This window comes from Pseudorasbora parva, chromosome 2, assembly GCF_024679245.1.
Source record: "Pseudorasbora parva isolate DD20220531a chromosome 2, ASM2467924v1, whole genome shotgun sequence".
Taxonomy (NCBI): Eukaryota; Metazoa; Chordata; class Actinopteri; order Cypriniformes; family Gobionidae; genus Pseudorasbora; species Pseudorasbora parva.
The window spans coordinates 48,578,323-48,602,610 of NC_090173.1; the positions used below are offsets into that span (position 1 = coordinate 48,578,323).

General features: G+C 36.3%; 1 protein-coding gene across 2 annotated transcripts in view; it reads right to left on the reverse strand.

The window, feature by feature from the left end:
* Positions 1-4,689: 4,689 nt before the first annotated feature.
* Positions 4,690-24,288, reverse strand: part of nptx2a (neuronal pentraxin 2a) — a 28,800-nt gene continuing 9,201 nt past the window's right edge. For both annotated transcript variants that reach the window (XM_067423014.1, XM_067423005.1), the window contains exons 3-5: positions 21,278-21,522; positions 9,922-10,101; positions 4,690-5,447 (exon numbers count right to left, since the gene is read on the reverse strand). In XM_067423014.1, coding sequence (XP_067279115.1) covers positions 5,220-5,447; positions 9,922-10,101; positions 21,278-21,522 — 653 coding nt within the window. In that variant the 3' untranslated portion in view covers positions 4,690-5,219. The remainder of the gene's footprint in view (positions 5,448-9,921; positions 10,102-21,277; positions 21,523-24,288) is intronic.

Genomic DNA, 24,288 nt, shown 5'->3' on the forward strand with positions numbered 1-24,288 from the left:
TCGACCAATCACCGCGCACCATTCCATGACGCAAACTGTCATGGCGGCACCCTGTCAGACGCTGGTAAACACTCGCCTCAGACTTTTAACTTGTTATATAGGCTACTAAAATGAATAACTTTGATGGTATTGAGGAGCCCGTGGTCGTGTCGTCTGTGGGAAAGAAGCGGAAGCCGTCAAAAGACAACCACGAAAGGGAAGTCAGAAAGAGAGTCAGAAACTCAGGCGGTGGCAAAATACCGGCGACTGCTTGTTCTCACAGTGAATCAAAAAACTTTTGTCATGCCGACAAACTGACAGCTGACGATCTTGTAAAAAACTTCGACACTCTCTACTGTCATACCACGATATATATCTGTGTTTCACTATAAGAAATTTGTTTAAGTTGGCATTGTTATGTAAATCGACTGTCACGGTTGCTTATAGCCTAGTTATGTTGCACAATCTCACACAGATGTATTGTTTATTTAAAGTTATATTTTGCATAGAAATATTGTTATGTTTTTTAATGACACAGAAATATTGTTTTTATGAACATGTTTTTATGAAGCATTGTGATGGATGTATTTTTTAGAAATCTGTTGTCCAAGTTTGGAACTTGTATAGATAACTTACTATTTAATACTATTTAATAACTTAATAACTGTACAGTTTTGTACATTGTTTTGAAAATCTAATGAATGTAGTGTATAGAGTAACAAGATGAATGCAACAGAAACAAAATTTTGTTTTAATGTTACGTATGAGTTCAGGATGAATTTGAAATTTTGCTATTAACAGCATTAATATCAGACTGAAATGAATGCAATCTGAAAAGGGCAGATGAATGTACTATTAAAAAATTGGTTTAATGGTTTAATATAAGTGATGTTGTTCAAGTTTTGGGGTCTGTCATATGTATAGCCAACCTTTCCTTGTTATTTATTGTTATGTCTTTGCTCAGTTTCATACAGAAAGTGAGTTTTTGTTGATTAAATGAATTTGTAGCATTTTGGGGAAAATGTGTTATGGATTTATTGCATTTTGGAGAATTTTTTTTTCTTTGTTTAATAAATGTTTAAAATCAAAATATTTTTTTTTATGTTATTACAAACTCATAATGATATATTACAGTTTGAAACAGAAAATAACAGTTTCCTCGCTAGAGAACCGTTCAGTTTTTCCACTTGCAAATTCCACCATGGTGCACAATCAGCTGGCTTTTAAAGAGAACGGGAGATAAGACTTTGATTCGTTTATTGATGTTACACCCTAAACACACCAATGACTCATTAAGAGACTAGATACAATCCTTTTAGACCCTGTGCAGGGCGCATTAAACTAGCAATCGTGGATTTTGACACTCTCTTTAAGGCATGCTCTTTACACCATATGCTCATATCGTTAAAATATGTCCTTAGACTGCAAGTGTGTTCAAACTGTAAAAGACTCAAATATTCACATAGGCAGAACTCTGATATGTGGTTTTCAGAAGCATTTATTGGGTGAAGAAGGACATTCAACCGTTCCTCCATGCTGAACAACATACCCAGGCTGCTCTGTATGCGAGGAAAGAGATTTTACATTAAACCCATATTTTCCTCACTCTTGCTATTTCGCATCATAGTCTTACATTAGGTGTTGAATCCTTGAAAAACCCAGAAAGCACAATTGGTGCTCAGAAAAGGCCATTCATTTTTGGACAAAAATATCATGTTACATTCTGAAACAAAATCAGATCAGGTTTTAAACAAGTAATAATTTTGCCCTAATGCTGCATTCAAGTCCTCCTGGGAATTTGCAACATGTGTGTTTTGAAATAGGGTAGAATAACATGGACACATTGGACGATTTGAAGTTTCTTTCTCTTTTTTTTTTAAATTCTTGATAAAGGCAGGAAGCTAATGAAATTAGGTGTCTAATTGTTGCTTTATCTGTTCACTCCTGTGCTGCCACAGAGAATGATAGGAATTCTGCATCAGATAGGAATACACCACCCAAACTTTATTGCATTTCTTCATCAACAAAATTATGCACATGCAGTGCAGGCAACATTTACAATTACTTATCATAGCCAACAACAATTAGCGAACCACCATGATTCTTTAATTCACACTCACTGAAAATTAGGAGGTTCCCACTGCGACATGTCATCGCGCGCATACATTACGGAACATATGATGATTTCAACAGGACCTGAAGGCAGCATAATGGATCAAAATTGTTTTACATAAGAGATTTTTGTTTCTCTAGGTACATTTATGACACAAAATAGCAGTAGAATACATTCGACTGAAAGAAATTGCTTATTCAAACGTGTTTTATATCATTCCAGTGCATTTCGGTAGAGCAGTAGAGCTCTTGTCCCAAATACAAACACGTGTCAACAAGGGAAACACACTAATGTATTATTAGTGTCTATTGTGTAAGAACGCTGCACCACAGTGAATTTCACAGACTTTGATCTGGCCTTTGTGCACAACAAGTTGGAAGATGAAATGAAAAGACAGAGTGTGAGACCGACAGGCCCAGCGGTGCATTTAGATGTGAAAACACAGAAAAGATGCCGAGGACCACATTTACATAAAGTGTCCCATATATACTGCACTGTTCTACTTCAACACAAATGTACAAATTGAAGAAGTCGGCGTTAATAGATCAAGAACAAATAAAATCAGTAATCTCATGAAAACATCTCCAGGTCAAAACAGCCTGTTTCAGGACATTTAACCCTTTTCTTTTTTATCTTTTTTTCATTCACTTTCATTCGCTTTGTGGCATCATTTTCATGATATTAAGCATATTACCCATTTTCAGAAGTCGATTATTTTTATTCTCATTCTCAAAGGTGCGTTAACCTTTGTTTTGTTTAGGGGTTAACAGGTGAATCTCTTTAATGGAATAATTGTAATACTGTTTTTATTTCAAGAAAATTACTGTAAAATTACTTTTACTCAAAAAATTAGACATTTACCTCATGAGACGAGAAGACAAGAGACTGGGTTCACGAGAACAAGACGAGACACAGTCCTCATTTTTGCACAGTATTTTTAAGAAACCTTCAAAGACAACTGGAAAGGTGTATTCTGAAATGTTTTAACTTATCATCATACTCATATGAGTGTCATTTTCTGAGTATGAATTATCAAATGCATTGAAAGACAACAATACTAGAGCACTGTAAAAAGTTTTGCCAAAAGCTCAACTGACTGGCTTCTCACCTGGACTCTCTTCAGACTTAACTGTACATGAATTATGAGCTTCCAGAACTTCTGATTGAGGCTGTGTGTGGTCTCCTAATTCAACTCCTGTTCACAAATTGAACATAGAAATAAAAACATGTATAAATAACAGTTTTAATCAAAGTATTCTCTTAATATCCAAATTGCAAACAGACAGCAAAACAGAGACCAAAGCTATGAGGTGGTTATAACTACACAGCCCAGCAACAGATAGCTTTGATATTGGGAGTCAGGCTATTGCATGTAATTTAATTCCGTTTTCGATTCACAAACGCATGTACTCTGTAATAGGGAGTGGCAGTACTGAGTGTGCATTCTACAAGATAACACCGTGTCTATGCAACGCGACAAAAGACAATATAAACCATTATAATCATCAGTGATATTGTCTACACTGGATGCGGCGTCACGTGACACGCCAAATCTCTGACAGTAAACTGATACCTCATTCTAATGTACTGACATGAAGGACAAATGCTTTGCAACGGTCACTTTGTCGCGTTCAGTGTAGACAACATCACTGATTATAATGGGTCATATTGTCTTTTGTCACACTGCTCGTGTCCGTGTAGACACAGTTTAGACATGTATCCGACACTCTATCAGGATCATTATACCGCTATCAAAAAGGAAACAAGTGAATTAAACAAATACTACCAGTACTACAGCAGTGGTTATGTTCTGTAATGTGACTTATATTTTGACATTCTGTTCTGTTTTCTTTAGTTCCTGTTTATTTGCTCTGTTTAGTGTCAGTTTCCTTGGGTTCTGATTATGGAAATGCTTAATCGTCATGATTTTTTTTTTTACAATTAAATAAATAAATAAATAGGCTTAACTTTTTTTCTGCAAAATATAATTTCTCTCTTTTTTTATAAGGAAAGATTGCCCGGGCATTCTTTTGACAGGTTTCGTGAGATTCACCCATTTGCAGCTTTAGATTGTCAGATAAATCAAACTTCCTGACATTCATGTGCTTTAAACAAGTGCAAGCGCTGTCAACCTCATTAGTGCCCATCAGTATTTCTGTTTCATCTCCAGAGAAAAAAATCTGCCCCCCCCCCCCAAGTGCTTTGTTCAAAGGTCTAAACAATTAATTTAAAAAACCAAGACACAATAAAACGTGTATTAAAGAAAAACATATATAACTCACATCCCCTGTATAGTTATATAACACCATGTTCTGCACATGTCAGAATCCTTCAGAAATATTTCAAAGACACCACATGTTAAATTTGGAATTCATAAACTGAAAGAAATCAAACAAGCTTCATCAGGTGAAGCCCTTCAGCCAGACCGAGTGTCCCGCAGTCAGACCTTCCCCTGGGGGCTTCAGAGAGCTGTGGGTCAGACTTTGGCAGCTTTGCTACTTTAAGGTTTCCGGATGGCAGATCTGCTCAAGATGGCAGGAGATTTTTTTAAATTTGAACAGAACTAATAGTTGAACAGAACTAACTATTAGTTCACAGAACTAATCTTTGGACAACAGATTCCGTCTGAGGGCCTCTCCATATGGGCAAAGTCACAGACTAGCACTATGCACTTTTTTCCCCCAGTGGAATGAAGGGCTTCAACATATACACAACATGACAAAAGCTCAAAGCAAAAATGCCAACAAATCCATCTTTTACTGTAGATCTTAAAATACCCACAAGTTTGTGGAGAGAAAAAGTTTTTGAAAGACGCAACACAGAGAAAAGCATATATATATAATATCAACAAGAAAGTTTTGCTTCAGCTAGAGTCGCAAATACTCTATTCTGACCTTGAATGTGACCATTTTTTTAGTTACAATTATTATTATTTTTTTTAGTCATTGGTCAGACTGACAGCAAAGTCTCAACAAACATAAAGCAGAATAGAGGACAGAATAATCCATAATGTGAAAATATGTAAACGTGTTTTAAACGGTCTTTGTCTCTCTGTAAGCTCAAAGAGCAATATTGGGACGTGTGTTACCTCTATAACGAGAACGCCTTCAAACTGACAGACGTGTCCTTAGGAATCAAAGAGACGGTCTTCACAAATCTCCAATGCTGCTTTTGTGGCACCGCCAAATACCTCGACGTTGGAATCGACCCATGGCACCATGTTGCCAGGCATGTAGGCGGAGCAGTTGGCCATAGCAGAGATGTCTATAGGACGCAGGACTCTGTCCCACATGTTGAAGTGGCTTAACTCTCCTACGAAAGCTTGAGTGGCATCAAATCTTCCACCTACGATGTCCTGTAGAATAACAGTAGTCAACCAAAAGTAGTGATTAGTGAGGTCAACTTTTTTGGGATATTGTTACATTATATGATCACGCTCTTATTCAAGCAAATGCTTTGAAACCATTCAAGCGCAACAAGACAAAAGAGAATGAGCTGCCTGTGAATGTCCTGTCTATGTGACCCACACAACGCACAGAAAGTATCGCACGCACAGACAGCTCAACAGAATCCAGTTCTCTTTTTGCGCTTGAATGGAAGAAAATAACACACAAAATTATGCCAAATCGTCAGTTTTGTCGAGTAACCTCATAAGAGCTATCTTAAATGAGTTAAATTTAATTTAAGTTAAATGTCTTGTGAGACAATGTCATTAATGTTAATCACAGAACAAAAGTAACATCAAAAAATCACTCACTGCTCTTGTCTAAATAAACTTTGTAGCTTTAATAAGGATTCATCTATATTTAATTTATGATTTATGCAGTGCAGACTGTTTGATAACTGTTTGATTCAATTTCTGTAGGCTATATTTCCTACCTGTTAGACACAGGTATTTGATTTATGTGAAGATTGTTTTAAGTTCACTTTAAATAAAAGTTGTTATATTTTTGAAAGCCTAATAAATGTTTTTGAAAGGCTATAATCAATGTATAAAATGGGGGGGGGGGGGGGGGGTCCTTTTTATTAAGACATCAGTGGCTGTATTACTTTCAGTGATACTGGCCTTCATTCATAAAATGATGCCATTAAAATATACTGTCTTTATGCTTCTTTCTACATTCATTCGGATATTAACTGGGAAATTATTACATTATAAAATAAAGGCTATTACATTTAGCTTATTTTAGTTTTTTTTTTAAATTTGTTAATATGTTTAAACATTTGACAGTACTATATATTAACCTAGACTACTTTCTTTCTTTTTTTTTTGATATACACATACGACCAATTGAAAAGTTTAGGTTTGTTTTTGAAATACATCTTTCATGCTTTAATAAGCCAAAGTCCCTTTAAGACAAGTCAGTCTTAAATGCAGTTCTTACTGTCACTTTTGTTTAATTTAATGAGCCTTGCTGAGTAAAATTTTCAACATCTTTCAAAAAGGAGACAGTTTTAAGGCCGCTTTTAATTGGTAGTGTTTACCTGTAAGATCTGTAAAACCCTCTTAGAAAATAGTCTTTCGTTTGTTCTTTAATTTAATCTCTTTCATATCTCCTTTACATCACTGCAGCTAAAGCCTTACACAATGCCTGGGAAACTGTGAAAGTGTTGTGCACTGCCACGTGGGTTGTTGTTCTTAAGTATTATAGTCTTATATCGAAGCCTTAGAAACCGAGTTCATTCTGATCCAGTTAAATCACTGGGCTATTACTGTTGAAACTAATCCTAAACAGTGCATACTCTGGTGAAAGTAAACCCTTTTATGGTAATTATTCACTATTTGTTTTCCTCCATTGTGTCCCATAGGACATTGATCCTAAAACGCCTCCTTTAAATGCAAGTCTATGAGTCTGATTGCTTAGAATTGTAATACCACACCTTTCCTTGCTTTGCACCAAATGTAAAACTCAGGAGAGTATTCAAAACCCTAACATAAACATTAGATTCCATGTCTTCAAGTAAAGGTACGGTCACATTTACAGTTGTTTGAATTTTCGCAGGTCCAGTCATTTTAATAGGAATACTGGAATTTCATTTGAGGGTGAAATTATTGTTCAGGCAACCCACTAACTGGTTGATTTTGAAAATATGTAACGAAACTCTGTGTTTTGAAAAGCTATCAACAACTGGGACCCAGAAGTAACAACTAGCCTCGCTGTTTACTGTCTACTTAGGCTTAGCAGCTAACTGTCTAATGCTATCTGATGGAACCTCAACAGGGACTACATTAAAATCCTCTTCATGGAAAATGTTGCAGAGACTTGAAGGTAGTTAAAATGTGTACTTACTTTGTAGCTAGCCGTCTGAATAAAAACATATTTGCTGTAACGCTAGAGACAGTTGAAGGAAACTCCAAAAACAAAATCACTTGAGCAGTAACCAGTGACTTAAAAAAGCTGAATGCTGCTTGAGATGAGTGATTAAAAAAGCATTACATTCAGAGGGTAAAATCCTGTAGATTTGCTATAATACATTGTTTATGCTTTGCATTTCTTGGCGAGACTCAAAGCCGGATGCTTTGGCTGTAGTGGGACTATTTTCATTGGTGGAGAAAATAAATACACAAACTAACTGCATTTTTTATAGTGGGTAGCTTTGTAGAGTAGGCCAAGCAAAGCCAGGCACATGGGATCAATCCTCTGGGGACTGGATCAAGTTGGGATTGTATAAATGTAGCTTGCATGGACTGTTAAAAGTAGAAAAAGTAAAACAAGTGGATTTGATGAACTCTGTGATGTTGTGTGGTATTAGTTGGGCAGTTTCACACACACAAAAAATATATATTTGTTAGAAAAAAATTACAGAAATCTATGTGATAATATCAACATTTTAAAAGTGGTTAAACAAATAAAATGAACTTTTACATGTAAACTAACTGCTAATCCATAGGAACAATAAAGTTGGTAAAGGTGTTTTATTGACATCTATGGTTCTATGAGAAAACCTTTTACACCAATTGTACCTTTCTATTACACAAAATATTATTTAGATTATAAACATGTTATTTAATAAATAAATAGCTCTTTCAAGAACTTTACTAAAAAGTTCTTAAATAAAAAAAATAAAAACAAGATTCTTTAGATTTTAGAAATGTTCTGTGGCTAAGCCCCAATCCTCAGGGTCTCATGGCTTATCCCCAAGTCCCCATTTTTGCACTTTTATTTTTAAGAGTGTGTTATAGAAATATGAAACTTACAACACAAGCATATTATTTCTTATAAGTAAAAGAGTTCCAATTTTACTACACAACAGTAATGACTTAGTGGTCTAAAAGACAATTCATATTCAGCAAGATTTTTGATTTGACTGCACTGACACTAGCAGATGAGAATAAAACTTGAACTCAATTAAGTGGGATATTGACACTTACTTTGCAACAATGACACTGTTGAACTGAATCAACATTGAACTGACTTGAGTAGAATAATGATGGTAATGCTGCTCATAGCTGAATTGAATTTTTGTCATTGTTGCAAAAATCATTTTAATGAAACATTCAGTATGAAACATTAAACTGCAGTTCTTCAAATGTAAATGCCTAAGCACACTTCTATGTTAGCAACACTTCAAGTTTGATAATACTATTTCCAACACATCTCCGTTATTTTTGAATTCATTTTAGGAAAAAGCGAAAGTTTGAAGCAGCAAAACGATATAAGAAATCGTGTGATCTTCTGAAAGGGATTTTAATGCTTAAAGCAAGAACACATATCTGCCAATGTGTTCAGAAAAATCCACTTAATTAAAATTACAAAGTCATTTTCAAACCCATGGACAGATTCTTGTTTTTGTGTTGAGCGTAAACTCACAAGACTTCATTTCTTCATTTAAGGCTATTTGAATATTTTTTACTAGAAAACAAAATATTGAAGATATTAATTTATTAATTACTATTATTAATTTACTATCCTATGAATCTTTTTCTTCTTCGTTTTAGTTCATTTTAATCGTTCAGTTAGTCAAAAAGTCGTTCAGTTAGTCATTTATTACAAGTTTAACAAAAAAATACTTTTTAGGGCGCTATGAATTATGCTTTATATTTTGCTCAAATTCATTTTTATTTTTACCATTTTTGGGTAAATTTTCATTATTAGGTGAACTATCCTTTTAAATGTACTGATTTTTGATTATTAAGTTGACAAATCCCATGACATTCTGCATTATACAGTAAATTCTATTTTTATAAATGGATTCTGCAATTACATGCACGTTATCCACATTGCGGACATCATAGGGATCTAATTTAATATCATGATATTGAATTTAAGACTTTCTGCTTCATATCAGTCTGAGACATTTTTAAGGCCTTAAATTCTAAATAATCAAATTAAGACTTTTTAAGACCTGCGGGAATCCTGTTTATTGAACTGAACTGAAACATCATTGAACAAATTGAGCTGAATAATGACACTATCATATTCTCATCGATGAATTCTACAACATAAACACTGTTATTTTCCCGTGTGTTACCCTGGAGCTGCTTTGAAACAATCTGAATTGTATAAAGCGCTATATAAATAAATGTGACTTGACCCAGCTAAGAGCTATTACTCTATCACTTTTATCTATTTAGGTCACAGATTGTGCCTTTTCAATGTGCTCAATTATCAAAGTAGTTCAGAGTAGGTGACCAGCAGATTATTTGTCACAGTCATGTAGATTTTGTGTGGCTGCTATCTGTGTCACATGTAACACTTTTTTCTAGAAGCCCCTGAGCTCTCATAGATGCTGAGAGGTGACGTCTTCTCATCATCGCGTGTGAAGACTTATTATCGTTGCATGTATTCCTTTGTGAGGGATTAGCTCTTTTACGTCCTCTCTCTCACCTGTTCTTGGCCCAGAATAATGACTCCTCCAGGTTTAATTGGGTGCCAGGGGGCCAAGTTCTCTCCAGTCCCTAGTCTCTCTCCATCCTGATAGGCCTCCCAGAAGCCATCTCTGGTTGTCCAGGTGATGCAGATGTGATGCCAGCGCCCGTCACTGACGGAGAGTGGAAGCTGAGCGACCTGTGACAGAAAGGAATAAGCCGTTGGGGGTTATTACTGTGCAAACAGATCCTAAAAAGAGCATAGAGGAAGTAACCACAGTAATTGTTCACTACAGATCGGTCATGGCTTTCAACGTTCGTATGCAGTAGGGTGACGTTTGTGGTTGCTAAGGTTGTTCTGGATGCTTGCCCATGCCAAAAGAGTCCACCCTCAAGTCTTTACAATACATTGGTCCCTAGATATGGCTTAAGTCGTTCCTTAAATGCAAGTCTATGAGACTGATTGCTTAGAACTTAAATATAATATTTCTCCTCAGCAAGGTGTTATGCACCAAATATAATAGGTAATAATATAATATAATATAATATAATATAATATAATATAATATAATATAATATAATATAATATAATATAATATAATAGTTTTTTTTTGTGTTAAATCTAGTCACTTAATCTAGACTTTTTATGAATGCAAAAAAGATCCCCATGCCTCTTCTGCAACAGGTTATTTTCTTGTGTGTTAATGTGAAGATGTGAAGTGGCTTTAAAACAATCTGTATTGTATAAAGGGCCATATACACTCACCTAAAGGATTATTAGGAACACCTGTTCAATTTCTCATTAACGCAATTATCTAATCAGCCAATCACAGGGCAGTTGCTTCAATGCATTAGGGGTGTGGTCCTGGTCAAGACAATCTTCTGAACTCGAAACGGAATGTCAGAATGGGGAAGAAAGGGGATTTAAGCAATTTTGAGCGTGGCATGGTTGTTGGTGCCAGACGGGCCGGTCTGAGTATTTCACAATCTGCTCAGTTACTGGGATTTTCACACACAACCATTTCTAGAGTTTATAAAGAATGGTGTGAAAAAGAGAAAAACAACCAGTATGCGGCAGTCCTGTGGGCGAAAATGCCTTGTTGATGCTAGAGGTCAGAGGAGAATGGGCCGACTGATACAAGCTGATAGAAGAGCAACTTTGACTGAAATAACCACTCGTTACAACCAAGGTATATAGCAAAGCATTTGTGAAGCCACAACACACACAACCTTGAGGCGGATGGGCTACAACAGCAGAAGACCCCACCGGGTACCAGTCAGCCCCACTACAAAATAGGAAAAAGAGGCTACAATTTGCACAAGCTCACCAAAATCGGACAGTTGAAGACTGGAATTTTTTTTACCTGGTCTGATGTTTACCTGTTGATTTTTCCTGAACTAAAAGGGTCAATTCAGTAAAATGATCCGATATATCAATCCTGCATAAAGGTTAGGTTACACACAACACAACTTGTATAAAGTTAAGTGCATAACAACCACTATAGTGCAAATTTTAAAAACTATTTTGGGAAAAAGTATACAGAGCATAAAAAAATACATGAACGTCCTTTATTATTACTCGTGTGCCACGTTTTTTGGTGGTTTTGCTTCTCTGTGTTGGTCATTGAGTAAATTCTTCTACAACACATTCTCACACCCAACTCGTCACATATTGACGCTTGGTCAATATTTTATGCAAAGGATAACCCTTTAGCACAATTTTTCAACACACAAGTGTGCTCTATTGATTTCAGTTGTTTGCCCAGTGTGTCAAGATGCATTTAATTCTTTGCATTTGTAAAAATAGACATGATTTTATAAATATTTTTTATATTTTGGAGCAACTAACCACACTCCTACCCACTTCTCAACAAAATAATAATGTTAACACGCAAATAATAGTACAGTTATTTATTACAAAAATTGACCAAAAAAAGTATAAAAGTATTAACTCATGTTGCATTGTAAGTATTCTGTGTATATTAAGTGTATATTACTGTTTTAATAGTTGAAATTATGATCCCACCACATAAAATACCCAAAGTATAGTGGGTATTTAGTGATGGGGTCGGGTTACGTGTTCAAACTAAAAAAAATATAAAACGATGTTGGCTGGTTAAATTAAGAATCACACTCCAATGTCTTAATGGCAAATTCATAACCCAATATATAATTTCATCATGACGATAACATTCCAATGCCTAAAGCGTCCATGTAAATCAATGGAGTAGGCCTACTTTGCGCATCGAAAAATAATGCTAAAGGGGTGCCCTGTGCGTTAAAAAGTGACGCCGAAGTGTCCTGATCAAGTGTCAGTATGTGACGAGTTGGGTGTGAGAATGTTGTCTTCTATATGTGTGGTTTAAAAGATTAGGACTGCTCTTTCAATCACTACAAGGACAACCCCCACACATTGTACCCAGAAAATTGTTTGGTGGGGTACAATTCCAAATTTAAGGGGGTCAGAGGGAGGACCAAAGAAGGATACAGAGTGTCTTGATGAATTATCATAAAAAACTCCCTGCTATAAAGTTGTATCCTGCGCTCTACAAACTTTAAAATAATTTATATATTTAAACTCCAAGCTAGACACACATTGAGTTTGACAACTACTGCAACTTGAGACCGAGGCTTTAATGCACTTAAGTGGAGAAGTATGCAAAAAGTATGAAAACAACATTCAGAGAGAAGTAACGAAGCACTGAGGTGTGATGTATTCACTGGAGTGAGAAAAGGCGCTGAAGACACAGTCGACAGGTAATCAGATTCAGCATGGCAGCATCTCACTCGATCCTCGTCACTTTCTTGTTCTTTCCTGCTCTACGTACACACACACACATGCGTACAAGCACACACTGTACATGTATAATGCATGCTGTGCAGGGCTTCGGGGCAAGATGCCTCTCTCAATAAGCGAGATGCCAAACTGACACTTCCTGAGTGAGGTATCGGGGGAATTAGCAGGGCAGTAGCGCTCATTCGCTCTCTCTCTCTCTCCCTCTCTCTTAAGACCCCCAGGTTACACTCAACAAAAACCAGTGAAGGCAAATAACTCTCAGTCTCCTCCACAAGGATCTAGAGATACAGCATCCATGGTTACTGAGACATGCTAACCTCATTTACGGATGAGATACTGGAAGCTAATTTTCCCCAAAGAAAAGCAGCTCAGTTTCATATTCTTGATTTAGAACCACGGAGGACATATTTAATTAATTTATGTGTGCTTTAATGCTAAACTTTGAAATCATCAAGGGTCTTGTGCAACAACAGCCTCTGAAAACTAATCATCTAACATTCAATTTTATGAAAAGTGCATTGAAAAACATTTTGTGGTGAAAAGCAGTGTGTATGTGTGTGTGTGTGTGCGCGCGCGCTTATTTGTGTGACATATCAGGAAACAAATGTGTATAATGACAATAGGTATTACAGAAGTGGGTGACTAATGAGGACATTTTCCCATGTCCCCACTTTTCAAAATGCTTAAACATCATACAGGATGATTTTTTTTTGTTTTGTTGAGAAAGTAAAAATTATAAATATACATTGAATGTTAATGTCAACGTGTATGTGTATTAAGATGTCACTGCTTTAAAATGTACTCATTAAAAAAAAAAAAAAAAAAAAAATTCACCAAAAAGATTTTTGTAAATCATAGTAAACAATTCTTAGAGTGAGTAGAAATTATTCAACCTTTTGCTGGTCTTTTAGATAAAATTACATTTTTTCTTTGATAATTTTACACAACTTAATTAAGTAGTTTACTTAATCCAAATGTGAAATGTAATTAAAAATGATGTGTGCAAAAACTAGACAAAGAAAAATTAAGTATTTTATTCAGTTTTTTTGCAGTGTTTGCCTAGCCAAAAAGGCACCCAACAAGTCTGTTAACCCTCCATGCAAGTCTGTTAAATAGTTTTCTCTAGTTTTACTGTTCACCGGGTGAAAAGTCTAGGCCCGGTTCCCCAAAACGTTCTTATCGCTTAACCCTCTTGGCACGATTCCCGAAACGTTCGTACGCTAAGGATATCTTATGTAAGTCACACTTTCGTAAGGTTGGTCTGGACCATTCTTAGCGCTCTCTGGACCATTCTTAGCGCTCTCTGGACCATTCGTAGCGCTCTCTGGACCATTCGTAGCGCTCTCTGGACCATTCGTAGTGCTCTCTTAGCGTTGTTTAACACTTGTTTGGTGTTCGGGTCTGTTGGACCCGTTTTCCTTTTTTATCGAGAGAAAAATGATACGATTAATTATTTTTTTCAAACTGAGACTTATTGGCCTTGGCTCATTTTCTGTGAGGAATATATATCAGAACACATTTTCAATGACCACACACTGTACACCCCCCTACACATTTATATTACACACAGGATGTTCGGGTCCATTGGACCCGGGGCTAATAAAAGTATGGCAATTATAGGTCCTGTGTACCTTTACTCTTTCCTCCTCCTGTCAGGGCCTCCTGTTAGTGTGTGTGAGTTCATGTATATGGTTTATGAGGACACAAATGTGTATAATGACATGGTATTACAACGTAAGCATGGTTTTTGACGATATCTGTGTCCTCACACTAAAACATACTAAATGGTGTTTTTTGAAATTCAAAAAATGGCAAAAGTTTTCTGTGATGGGTAGGTTTAGGGGTAGGGTTAGTGTAGGGGGATAGATTATACAGTTTGTACTTTAGAAAAACCAGTATGCCTATGGAGAGGAACCATACACCACATATCCAAGTGTGTGTGTGTGTGTGTGTGTGTGTGTGTGTGTGTGTGTGTGTGTGTGTGTGTGTGTGTGTGTGTGTTATGGGTGTGTGTGTGTGTGTGTGCCTGTTATATGTGGTTTATGAGGACACAAATTTGTATAACTACATGGGTATTACACTGGTATTACACTATAAATGTGGTTTATGAGGACATTTCAAATGTCCTCATAATTCAAATGGCCTTAAAAACATACTAAATATTGTTTTTTTGAGAAAGTAAAAATGCAGAATGTTTCCTGTGATGGGTAGGTTTAGGGGCAGGGGCAGTGTAAGGGGATAGAAAATACGGTTTGTACAGTATAAAAACCATTACACCTATGGAGAGTCCTTGTAAACCACATAGACCAACGTGTGTGTGCATGAGTGTGTGTGTATGTGTGTGTGTGTGTGTGTGTGTGTGTGTGTGTGTGTGTGTGTGTGTGTGTGTGTGTGTGTGTGCGTGTGTGTGTGCGTGTAAAAGAGACATTGTGTGTAAGTGTGAGAGAGTTGCTACAAGAGTGAGTTTTGTTTCTACCCCTGCCGTTCCCACAAGAGGTTGCAATTCTTAAATGTGATCTAACAAAGGTACAGAGAAAATATTAACCATATATGCTGTTTATATTGCATGTAATTGGGATGAAGTAAACATCTGTTGAGTATTTTAACATAACATTTTTTGAATTCCTGATTTTTTGATTTTGTTGAATTAAAAACCAATAATAAAATATGTTTGCAATGGATACAGGCCTATTTAGGAAATTGACTTTATTTGTTATCAGAACTAATATGGTGGTAATTAGGCTATTTTGTAATGTCATTAAAGCGTTTAAATTGGCAATCACTTTAGATAATTGACATTTGGCAAACAATTTGGCTCTAAATGGCTAAGATCTATAAATGGGTAAGCATGGTGGTGTCCAGTAAGCAACCAACTATGGCAGTGATACAACATATCCTTCTATTAAATCAAAGATGACGCCGGCCACGGAGACATTTAGTCCATGTCAATATCTTTATTCGACAAAAGCCCTTTTGACATTTTGCCTGACATGGCTATATTAAAATTTTTTTGCCTCGCAAGTGTGATTTATTTGAACTCAAAATCAACGCAAAATAACACACAATGTGTTAAAATGACACATGATGTGTTAAGTAGTTTAACACAATTCACTGTGTTAAAATGAACTCATCATTTTTTAGAGTGTACCATTAATAGAAAAGTGTATTACATACTTTTTTAGAAGTCTTTAAACCCATGTCAAGAACAAATTTTATAGCTTTAATATTCGATATTTAACGGATAACTTAAACTATGTTGAAATAAATGTTACTGTAATAATTTGAGGAATGTTTCATTTGCATAGAACGTGTTGTCTTTCTTAAAGCCATAATGCACCTTCGCGTGAAGTGGAAAATCGATCTCTGAGCAATCGATTCAGCACCTTCACTTGGGACAGCGCCTTTGTTAAGTCATTCTTAGAGGCAGTGTGTTAAGAAGCTTCCTAAGAGACACTTCGGGGAACATACTTACACTGTAAAAAAATATTTAGAAAAAAAGTTACCTGGTTGCCTTACAATTTTGAGTTTCTATTTATTACACAAATTTCCTTCATTGTATCAACTCAAATTTTTAATTTCAATGAACTCAAAATTTTAAGGCAACCAGGTTACTTAATTTTTTAAGTTAAACCAACAAAAACCAACACACATTTTTTACAGTGTAGGAACATAAACAACTTTGGTAAGATATATATTTTCGAGTCTTGTGAGCGTTATCGGGAAACCTGGCCCTGATCACTTAAAAAAGTGCATTACTTAAACTTACATCTACATTTTTCAGTTGGCCGAATTTAAATTCTGTTAATTGATTGTGAATTTAACTGGAAAATGTAGATGTGATCAGTCACTTGAACATTTTCAGTTGGAGACAGCATTTTTTTTTACAGAGTAAAAACTCAATTCAACGAACTTTCGGCCATCGTTGGCTAACGATGCTTTTGTCAATGTGTCAGGCTAAGAAAAGGGATTCATTCAGTCATATTACATATGTACGCACTATACTACATATAGTCTCAAATATGCTTTATAATTGACATAACACTTATACACATATACAACTTCCCTAAGCACTACCCCCAGGGAAATCCTTGCTATTTTGAAGTGCGTTTAACTTCGTAAAGTGTACGAGGAAGTTTATTTGGACAGTACCACGACCCTTTGATTTTAACATAGGGAGTGAGTCTACTTATATGTACACTTCAGGCATAGCCATAAACCACAATGCAACATGATTGTGGCATCCCAACAGCACCTCAGCACTTGCATTTAATGTATCACAAGTGAACAAGGTCTTAAAGCATTCCATTTAAACCCATTTCTGCCAGTAATGACATGCATCCGAGTAAACAAGACGAGGGATGTTAGTGAGGGAAGGGAATAAGTGGACAAAAACAGCCTATATTGGTCGATCAGTACATTCATCTCTAGCAGCCATGACTCATCCATTACAGCCTTTGAATTTATTAAGACAAGCAGAACTGGCCCCTTTGATATAACGGTTATGCTTCAGGCGACCTGAGTTTGAGTCCCGGCTCCCCCACCTTGCTTCATATCTATATACTATCCTGTCACAATAAAGGTAAAATCGCCAATTAAAAAAAAAAAGTAATACTCCAAATTATTTTTTCACATCTTAAACCATGTCCAGAAATACCATCGGGATACCACCATGGCCATCGGGAGCACCAAGTAAATTCCCGGTGGCCTGGCAACTGATTTGGCCTGCTGCCTTCTTTCTTTCTATTTTTTTTAATAAATTATTTTCATTTTAATATTCTAGAGTAATAATTCCTGAAAATAAATCGATAATAAATCCTGAAATGGTTATTCCTGACAGGCAACCCTGCGATTGAAATGGCAATGTGTTTTTATTTTGTATTTGCAACAACGTTGAGACAGTTCTGTTCATAATGGTAGACCTACTGAAGAAGAAGTGACAGGTAGAAGAAAAGTAGCAAAACTCACAAGGGAGAGAGTCGAGACAGAGAGAATAAAGATAGTGAAAAGGAAAAGGGAAGTGAAAGTGCAGTTCAAGAGAGAACTCTTAATTATTTTGCACAGCCTCAGCCCAAGGATTTAAACCTTTTTATGTGAATACAATACAAAAAATATGATTCCAAAAATGGTTGTAGTTGTATAGGGTGGTCGAAGTAAATTACTAATGATTATTTACAATGAAAACGAATCAATGAAAAACTTACTTTAGCTGGACAATACCTTTTTTTTCTAGAGCTGATGTACAGCCAAAACAATTTCTCTCCCATTCATTTCCTATTATCACTTTAAAGCTGCTTTAAAAAAAATCTATATTGTGAAAGAGTGTGTGAGCGCTATATAAATGGAGGTGACTTGAACTGACTGTACTACATGGGCAAATGAGTTATTTTTAAATGGTCATGTGCTCAGACAAACTAATTTTTAAAAGTACAAATATTCCAATTAACACAAGGTCATGAAAACACGATCAATTTAATACATGTAAAAAATGCTGTTTAAAATAGTTTTACGTGGAATTCAACATCTCACTGCACAGGGCTGTTTAATTAGTATCTGATCTTCAAGCCCCTTCATGTAAATGCACTAAAACAGAAATCAGGCTGTGAAATCATTTGTGGAAACTTTAAAGGCCATTTTGAATTAACTACCATTAATCATATTTTGGTTCATTGTTATTTCCAAGACAAAAGACACAATATAATATCACCAAAATCATCTTGGTATTTATTGACTTCAATGTCAGAATTTTGCTTGTCCCTTAACCACTTCAGCTCTGCACCCCCTCTTGGACCCACCGGTGAGTCCAAAATTGCATCATCATAATCTTTTTTAAAAATCTATAACTCGCGCACCACAAAACTAGACATATGTGGTATCATTTGAAAGATTAGAACCTCAGCTTTCTTAATAACCCAATAACATCTGCATTTATATTACATAGAAGAAAATAATACGGTCTGAATTCGACCCCCCTGCAACGACCACCCCTTGAGAAAATCATGCAAATAATATAAAATTTCATATTTTTATCACACAAACACACCTAAAATACACAAGTCATATATCAAATGAAAGCTATCAGCCTCAGGAAGTTAATTTCACCGATCCAATAATTTACAGTAAATTTATTATCAAAAGAATCACAAAGATGGAAATGACTCCTTTGAACAAGCAAACACATGAGTCACATTCCTGTTCGGATCACAAACTCGTTGTAAAGCTACTAGCCTCAACCCTATATCAGCTTGTTCCTTAGGTTGTTTGCTTCAAAATGAGACTATTTTTACATGTCTGTGAGCAAGTATGGCCAAATGACACTGTAAAATGTCACCGATGTCCAGATCAAAACATGTGATGCAGACAAATACTCTTATTATTGCTAGTTTTGATTGTCGGTGTTAGCCACGATTTTTGATGATGTCATCACATATTGGATCATGCTACAGAAAAGCTGAGAATCTCAGCTCTTTATAGACATGTGGATCATGATTCTAGACCAATCAGAGCCCGAGATCTCCCTTTACAAAAGAAGAGGCGGAGCCTTCTTTTCAATTTCCTAGTGGCCAGTTGATGTCAATGGAGAAGAGTAGGAGTTGTTAGACACTTTGGTCAGATAAATCTCAATAACTTTTATTTGCAAGGAGATATCAAGAAAATTCTTTTTCCCCCTGTTTAGTGCCAAATTATTGAATCAACAGAAACTTCCAAAAAGCTTAGATCCCAAAATGATAAAAAATAAAGATTTTTAAATAACAAATTAATTAAAATAAATAAATCAAAATATTTATTTTTTATCTATGTTTATCATAAGATTGTGAATAGATACAATATAATATATGCAATATTCCACCACTGTGTTACAATTTAGAGTTTTTTCTGTAAAATGAGACCATTTTTATCAATTTACTCCAATGTATGTGGGTAGGGCGCTCTTTTAAATTCAGATATTCCTAATTCTCAAAAAAATGCAAAATGTGCTGCAGAGCTGAAGTGGTTAAAAGGTGCTACTATATACTTTGATGGGTATAAAAACATGTCCCTTTAAAGCCCCACTGAAGTGCCTTGAAATGCGCCGCATTATTCAATGTGTTGACGTGATTTCCCCTGAAACGGCTCCAGCTGTTAGCAGCTCCTCCCCTTTTTTGAAACAGCCAATAGCGTTTCTTTAATATACAGTTTGACTAGAGCGCAAGAGCGGACCTTCTCTCTCTGTTTGGTAAACCCAGTTTCCTCTAACACGGTTTACCATTATAATCTCCTTCATATCACTTTGAAATGCAGCATTCTGTGCAGAATTCAAATGGGTCGATATGTTTTGTTGTCTGCGCCGACTCGCGCATATGATCCGCGCTGCGCTCTCGAGTCTGTGGTCTAAATTTAGACCTGAGCCGTTGGGGTGTGTGCGTGGCTGCGGTGCGTGGCTGCGGTGCGTGAAACGAACGTGAAAACAGACTTAATTCGCCTCAAATTAAAGCATATTTACACTGAATGGTTTCCTATCACATATATAGTGTGCAATGTGCCTTTCACCATGTAGAAATTAGTAAATGTATGTTAACAACGGACGGATTTCAGCCGCAGCTTCAGCAGTGTAGGGGGCGGGCTTTAGATTCTAGAGAGCATTTTGATTGGACAGAAGATTTGACGAGAAAGTGAAGTCTGCGATGATGTCACCAAAATCTGAGATTTGTTTTAGCGGAAGTGGGAGACTGTAAATTTTGAATGCTTATATCTCCTAAATGCACATTTTGTCATAGTTTTGGAACATACCAGCTTATTCATAACTTTAAGGCTAACACAGTCATACTAAAAACTAAACAACTTAAATTTTGATTTCAGTGGGCCTTTAAAGGATCCTGCAAAAATGTAAATTCTGTCATTAATTACTCAGCTTGATGTTGTTCCAAACCCGCAAGAACACAAATTAAGATATTTTTGATGAAATCCAAATCTCTCTGACCCCTCCATAGACAGCTATTTAATTAACACTTCCAAGGTCCAGAAAGGAAGTAAAGACTTTGTAAAAATAGTCACTGCACATAACGTTAAGGTTGAACCACTGGAGTCACATGGACTATTTTAATATTGTCTTTACTACCTTTCTGGACCTTGGAAGTTTTAATTAAATACCTGTCTATGGAGGGGTCAGAAAACATTCGGATTTCATCAAAAATCTCTTCATTTGTGTTTTCCGAGGATGAACGAAGGTCTTTGAACAACATGAGGAAAAGTCATTAATGACAGGAATATGATTTCTGTGAATGAACCCTTTAAGGCAGCATTGTCCAGTCCTGCCCCTGTAGGGTCATTGACCTCAAAAGTAGAGCTCCAACCAATGAAACATACCTGAACCAGCTAATACTAGTAAATTCCAGCTGTGTTGGGGAAGTTGGAGCTAAACTCTCCGGGACCAAGTTTGGACAGCCCTGCTTTAAGGGTACTGCTGTTGTACGCCTAAAGGTACATATTTTATTCATTTTTTCTGAGAGTGTTGGGGCAAAACAGTAAAAGCTTTGTTTCAAGCAAGCACAATCAATAAAAACCAGGGATAGCTTTGCATCGGTATCTCATAAAGGCTCACCTTATCATTGACGAGGAGCTCCATTGGGCTGTTTCCCCACTCTATCAGCACAATCTCATTGGCTTGTCCCGGGACACCATAAGAGAACGGGGTTCCGATTCCAGGGCTGGCGCTAGACTTGAGCCACATGCACACGGTGAAGGCGTACATCTCCGGCAGGCTCTTCTTTATGCGGCCGTACAGATAGTTGGTACGCAGAGGCAGAGACACCTTAAAGTCCTCTGGAGATTTGAATGCGTTGTTACCTTGGAAGAGAATCGAGGGAGAGGTTTGGATTGAAGGACAGGAAGATGCAAAGCGCTGTCCTGAGATGGTGTTAATTTGATTTCAGCTAATTGAATTTGGGTAATGCTTTCAGGTTCAATTATTGAAATGAGTGATCCAACCAGGCTCTTGTAATTGTCCTAATATGAAATGACATGCTGGGGCTGTGTAAGGTGAAATAATGATGTGGTTGCTGATGATGCATTGGTGTTAATCATTCGTTAATCGCTCGCTTTGCAAATGTGCTAGTGCTGCTCTGAATTCTGAATACAGCAGGATGATGTACAGCAGGATGATGTGTCCGTCCAATGCTAACAGATGGGGCATGCATAAATCCCACATCCAAAAAGGCCAAAAGGATATGACAAAGGCAAACAAATGATTGTAAATAGCAAGTTCATTTACATGCAGACATTCTTCCACCAACCAAAACTGCCACTGTGTTACATTTGTTTCATCCTACAGCATTTTCTACATAAAAACAGCCCAAATGCAGTGAAGCATTAGATAAAGGTTTCCCCTGACGCCGTGTTGAGCGCAGGTCAAGTGTTCAAAGTTTCAACGTTGACATTTCCAAAGTGCAGCCAATGATTGAATGAAAGCACTCTACATGATGTATGCTATTTCTGTCTTTGCAATGCACCAACTTTGCACCTGAGATTAATTTTACACATATTCATTTACACTACCGTTAAAAAGGTTTGGGCTCATCAAGATTTAGAAATTTTTAAACGCACTTTAGAATAATGGTCATTAGTTAACATTAACAACGATGAATAAATGCTTTATAAGTGCAGTTCATTATTAGCAGAGTAACAAAATATTCTACTCAAGTAAAAGTACTGTTACTTCAATGAAATTTTACTTAAGTACAATTAAAATTACTGGTCTAAAAATGTACTCAAGTAAAAGTAAAAAGTAGCTCATTTAAAATGTTTCCTATTAGTGACTTTTTTGACAGTGGGGGTGGGGGACTCTCCCCTGTAGTGTTGTGATAGAATGAGATTTTCACGATATGACAACTATCTCAGAAAACATCACGGTATTAAACAATTATTTCATAAATAAACTGTACGTATTATTAAAGGTCCCGTTCTTCGCGTGTTTTCGATGTTTATAGTGTGCAATATAACATAACGTAATTTTCACACAATTGACTTATCTGCACAGCGCTGTTTCCTCTGTCCTAAAAACGGCCTGATGGCTTCCTTGTTCTATGAAGTCCCTCCTTCAGAAACACGTAACGAGTTCTGATTGGGCCAGCACTTCCCGTGTTGTGATTGGACAGCAGCTTAGCACACTTTGCCCGGAAAGGTCCCGCCTCTTACCATAACGGGGAGATGCAAGCGCTCAATGCGCGCTCTTCTCCACGTGGGAGAGCAACAAGACCACGCCCCCTATTTTGCGTGTTCTTGTGGGCAGAGGGTTAGTCAACAAACGGTTCTAGTGACGTCATTCCATCCCTGCACTTCCTGCTGTAGTCCAAACCGGCCGTTCGCTGTAGGCTTTGAAAGGGAACTTCTGTTAAATAAAATATCTCGCTTGGCATTGAACTTTGAGCTTTATAATTTTACAGGTATTATTTATGCTCTAACAGCAACATTACACACTGACTAAAGTTTGAAAGATGGAATCGCATAGAACGGGAGCTTTAAAATATGGTTATCATCACTAGTTAAAATGATGTTAAATGAATAAAGATGATTGGTCTTTTTTTTGGGGGGGGGGGGGGGGGTTGAACAAATGCTTTATTATAACGAACTTAAAACCATTCGTTTGTTTTGATTATTAAAATTTCAATAAAACATGTATAATAAACTAAATTCAGAAAATGATTATGAATTAGATTAACAATTTATTTTTATAATTTATTCGTTAAAATGTTTAAGAATTATAGAGTACTGTATGTAGTAGACAGAGCAGCTCATTTACAGAGACAGAACAAGCAGATCATATATTCATATAGCAATGGTTTGTGCTTTAATATTCACAGACCATGTCGCGATTTGATTTATTCTTGGCCTACAGCTCTACTTTCGAGTTTTTCGTTCATCCATCAGTTTGCGTGTATTACGTGCATTCTACATTATAATGTAAAGTTAACGTTCATGACTGGATACCGGGATTCCCTCTGCATCACAGAAATCAATCGGCCTAAGTTATAAACATACCTTTATCTGCACAGAGGGATGTGTTCCTGAACATGTTCTATGTGTTTCTTCATTTGCATCCACATTTTGTGCAAATTTGATATCCTCCAGGACAACGCCACGTTATTTTTATTTTTATTTTTCCAAAGTATTTCCATACTAGCAGGTGTTAACGGCGGCGTTTTGCTTTCACCTGGGTCTGCGTCACTGACGTCTGTCTTGTTCGTCTCCATCTGATATTTGCGCGCTTGTTCTCTCCCGCGCCCCATATTAAATATAGTCGTTTCCGGATTGCATTTTTTCCCCTCCCCTCTTTGCATTAATTAATTATTTTTACTCAGTAACGGATGTGGTTTAAAATGTAGCGAAGTACAATACTTCAATCAAAATGTACTTAAGTAAAAGTAAAATTACAGATTTTTGAAACTACTTGAAAAAGTAGAAGTACAAAGAAAAAACTACTCAATTGCAGTAACGCGAGTAAATGTAATTCGTTACTTTCCACCTCTGATTATTAGTTCATGTTATTTTACTAATGCATTATTAAAATGTATTTTTATTAACTAATGTTAACAAAGATGAACAAATACAGTAACA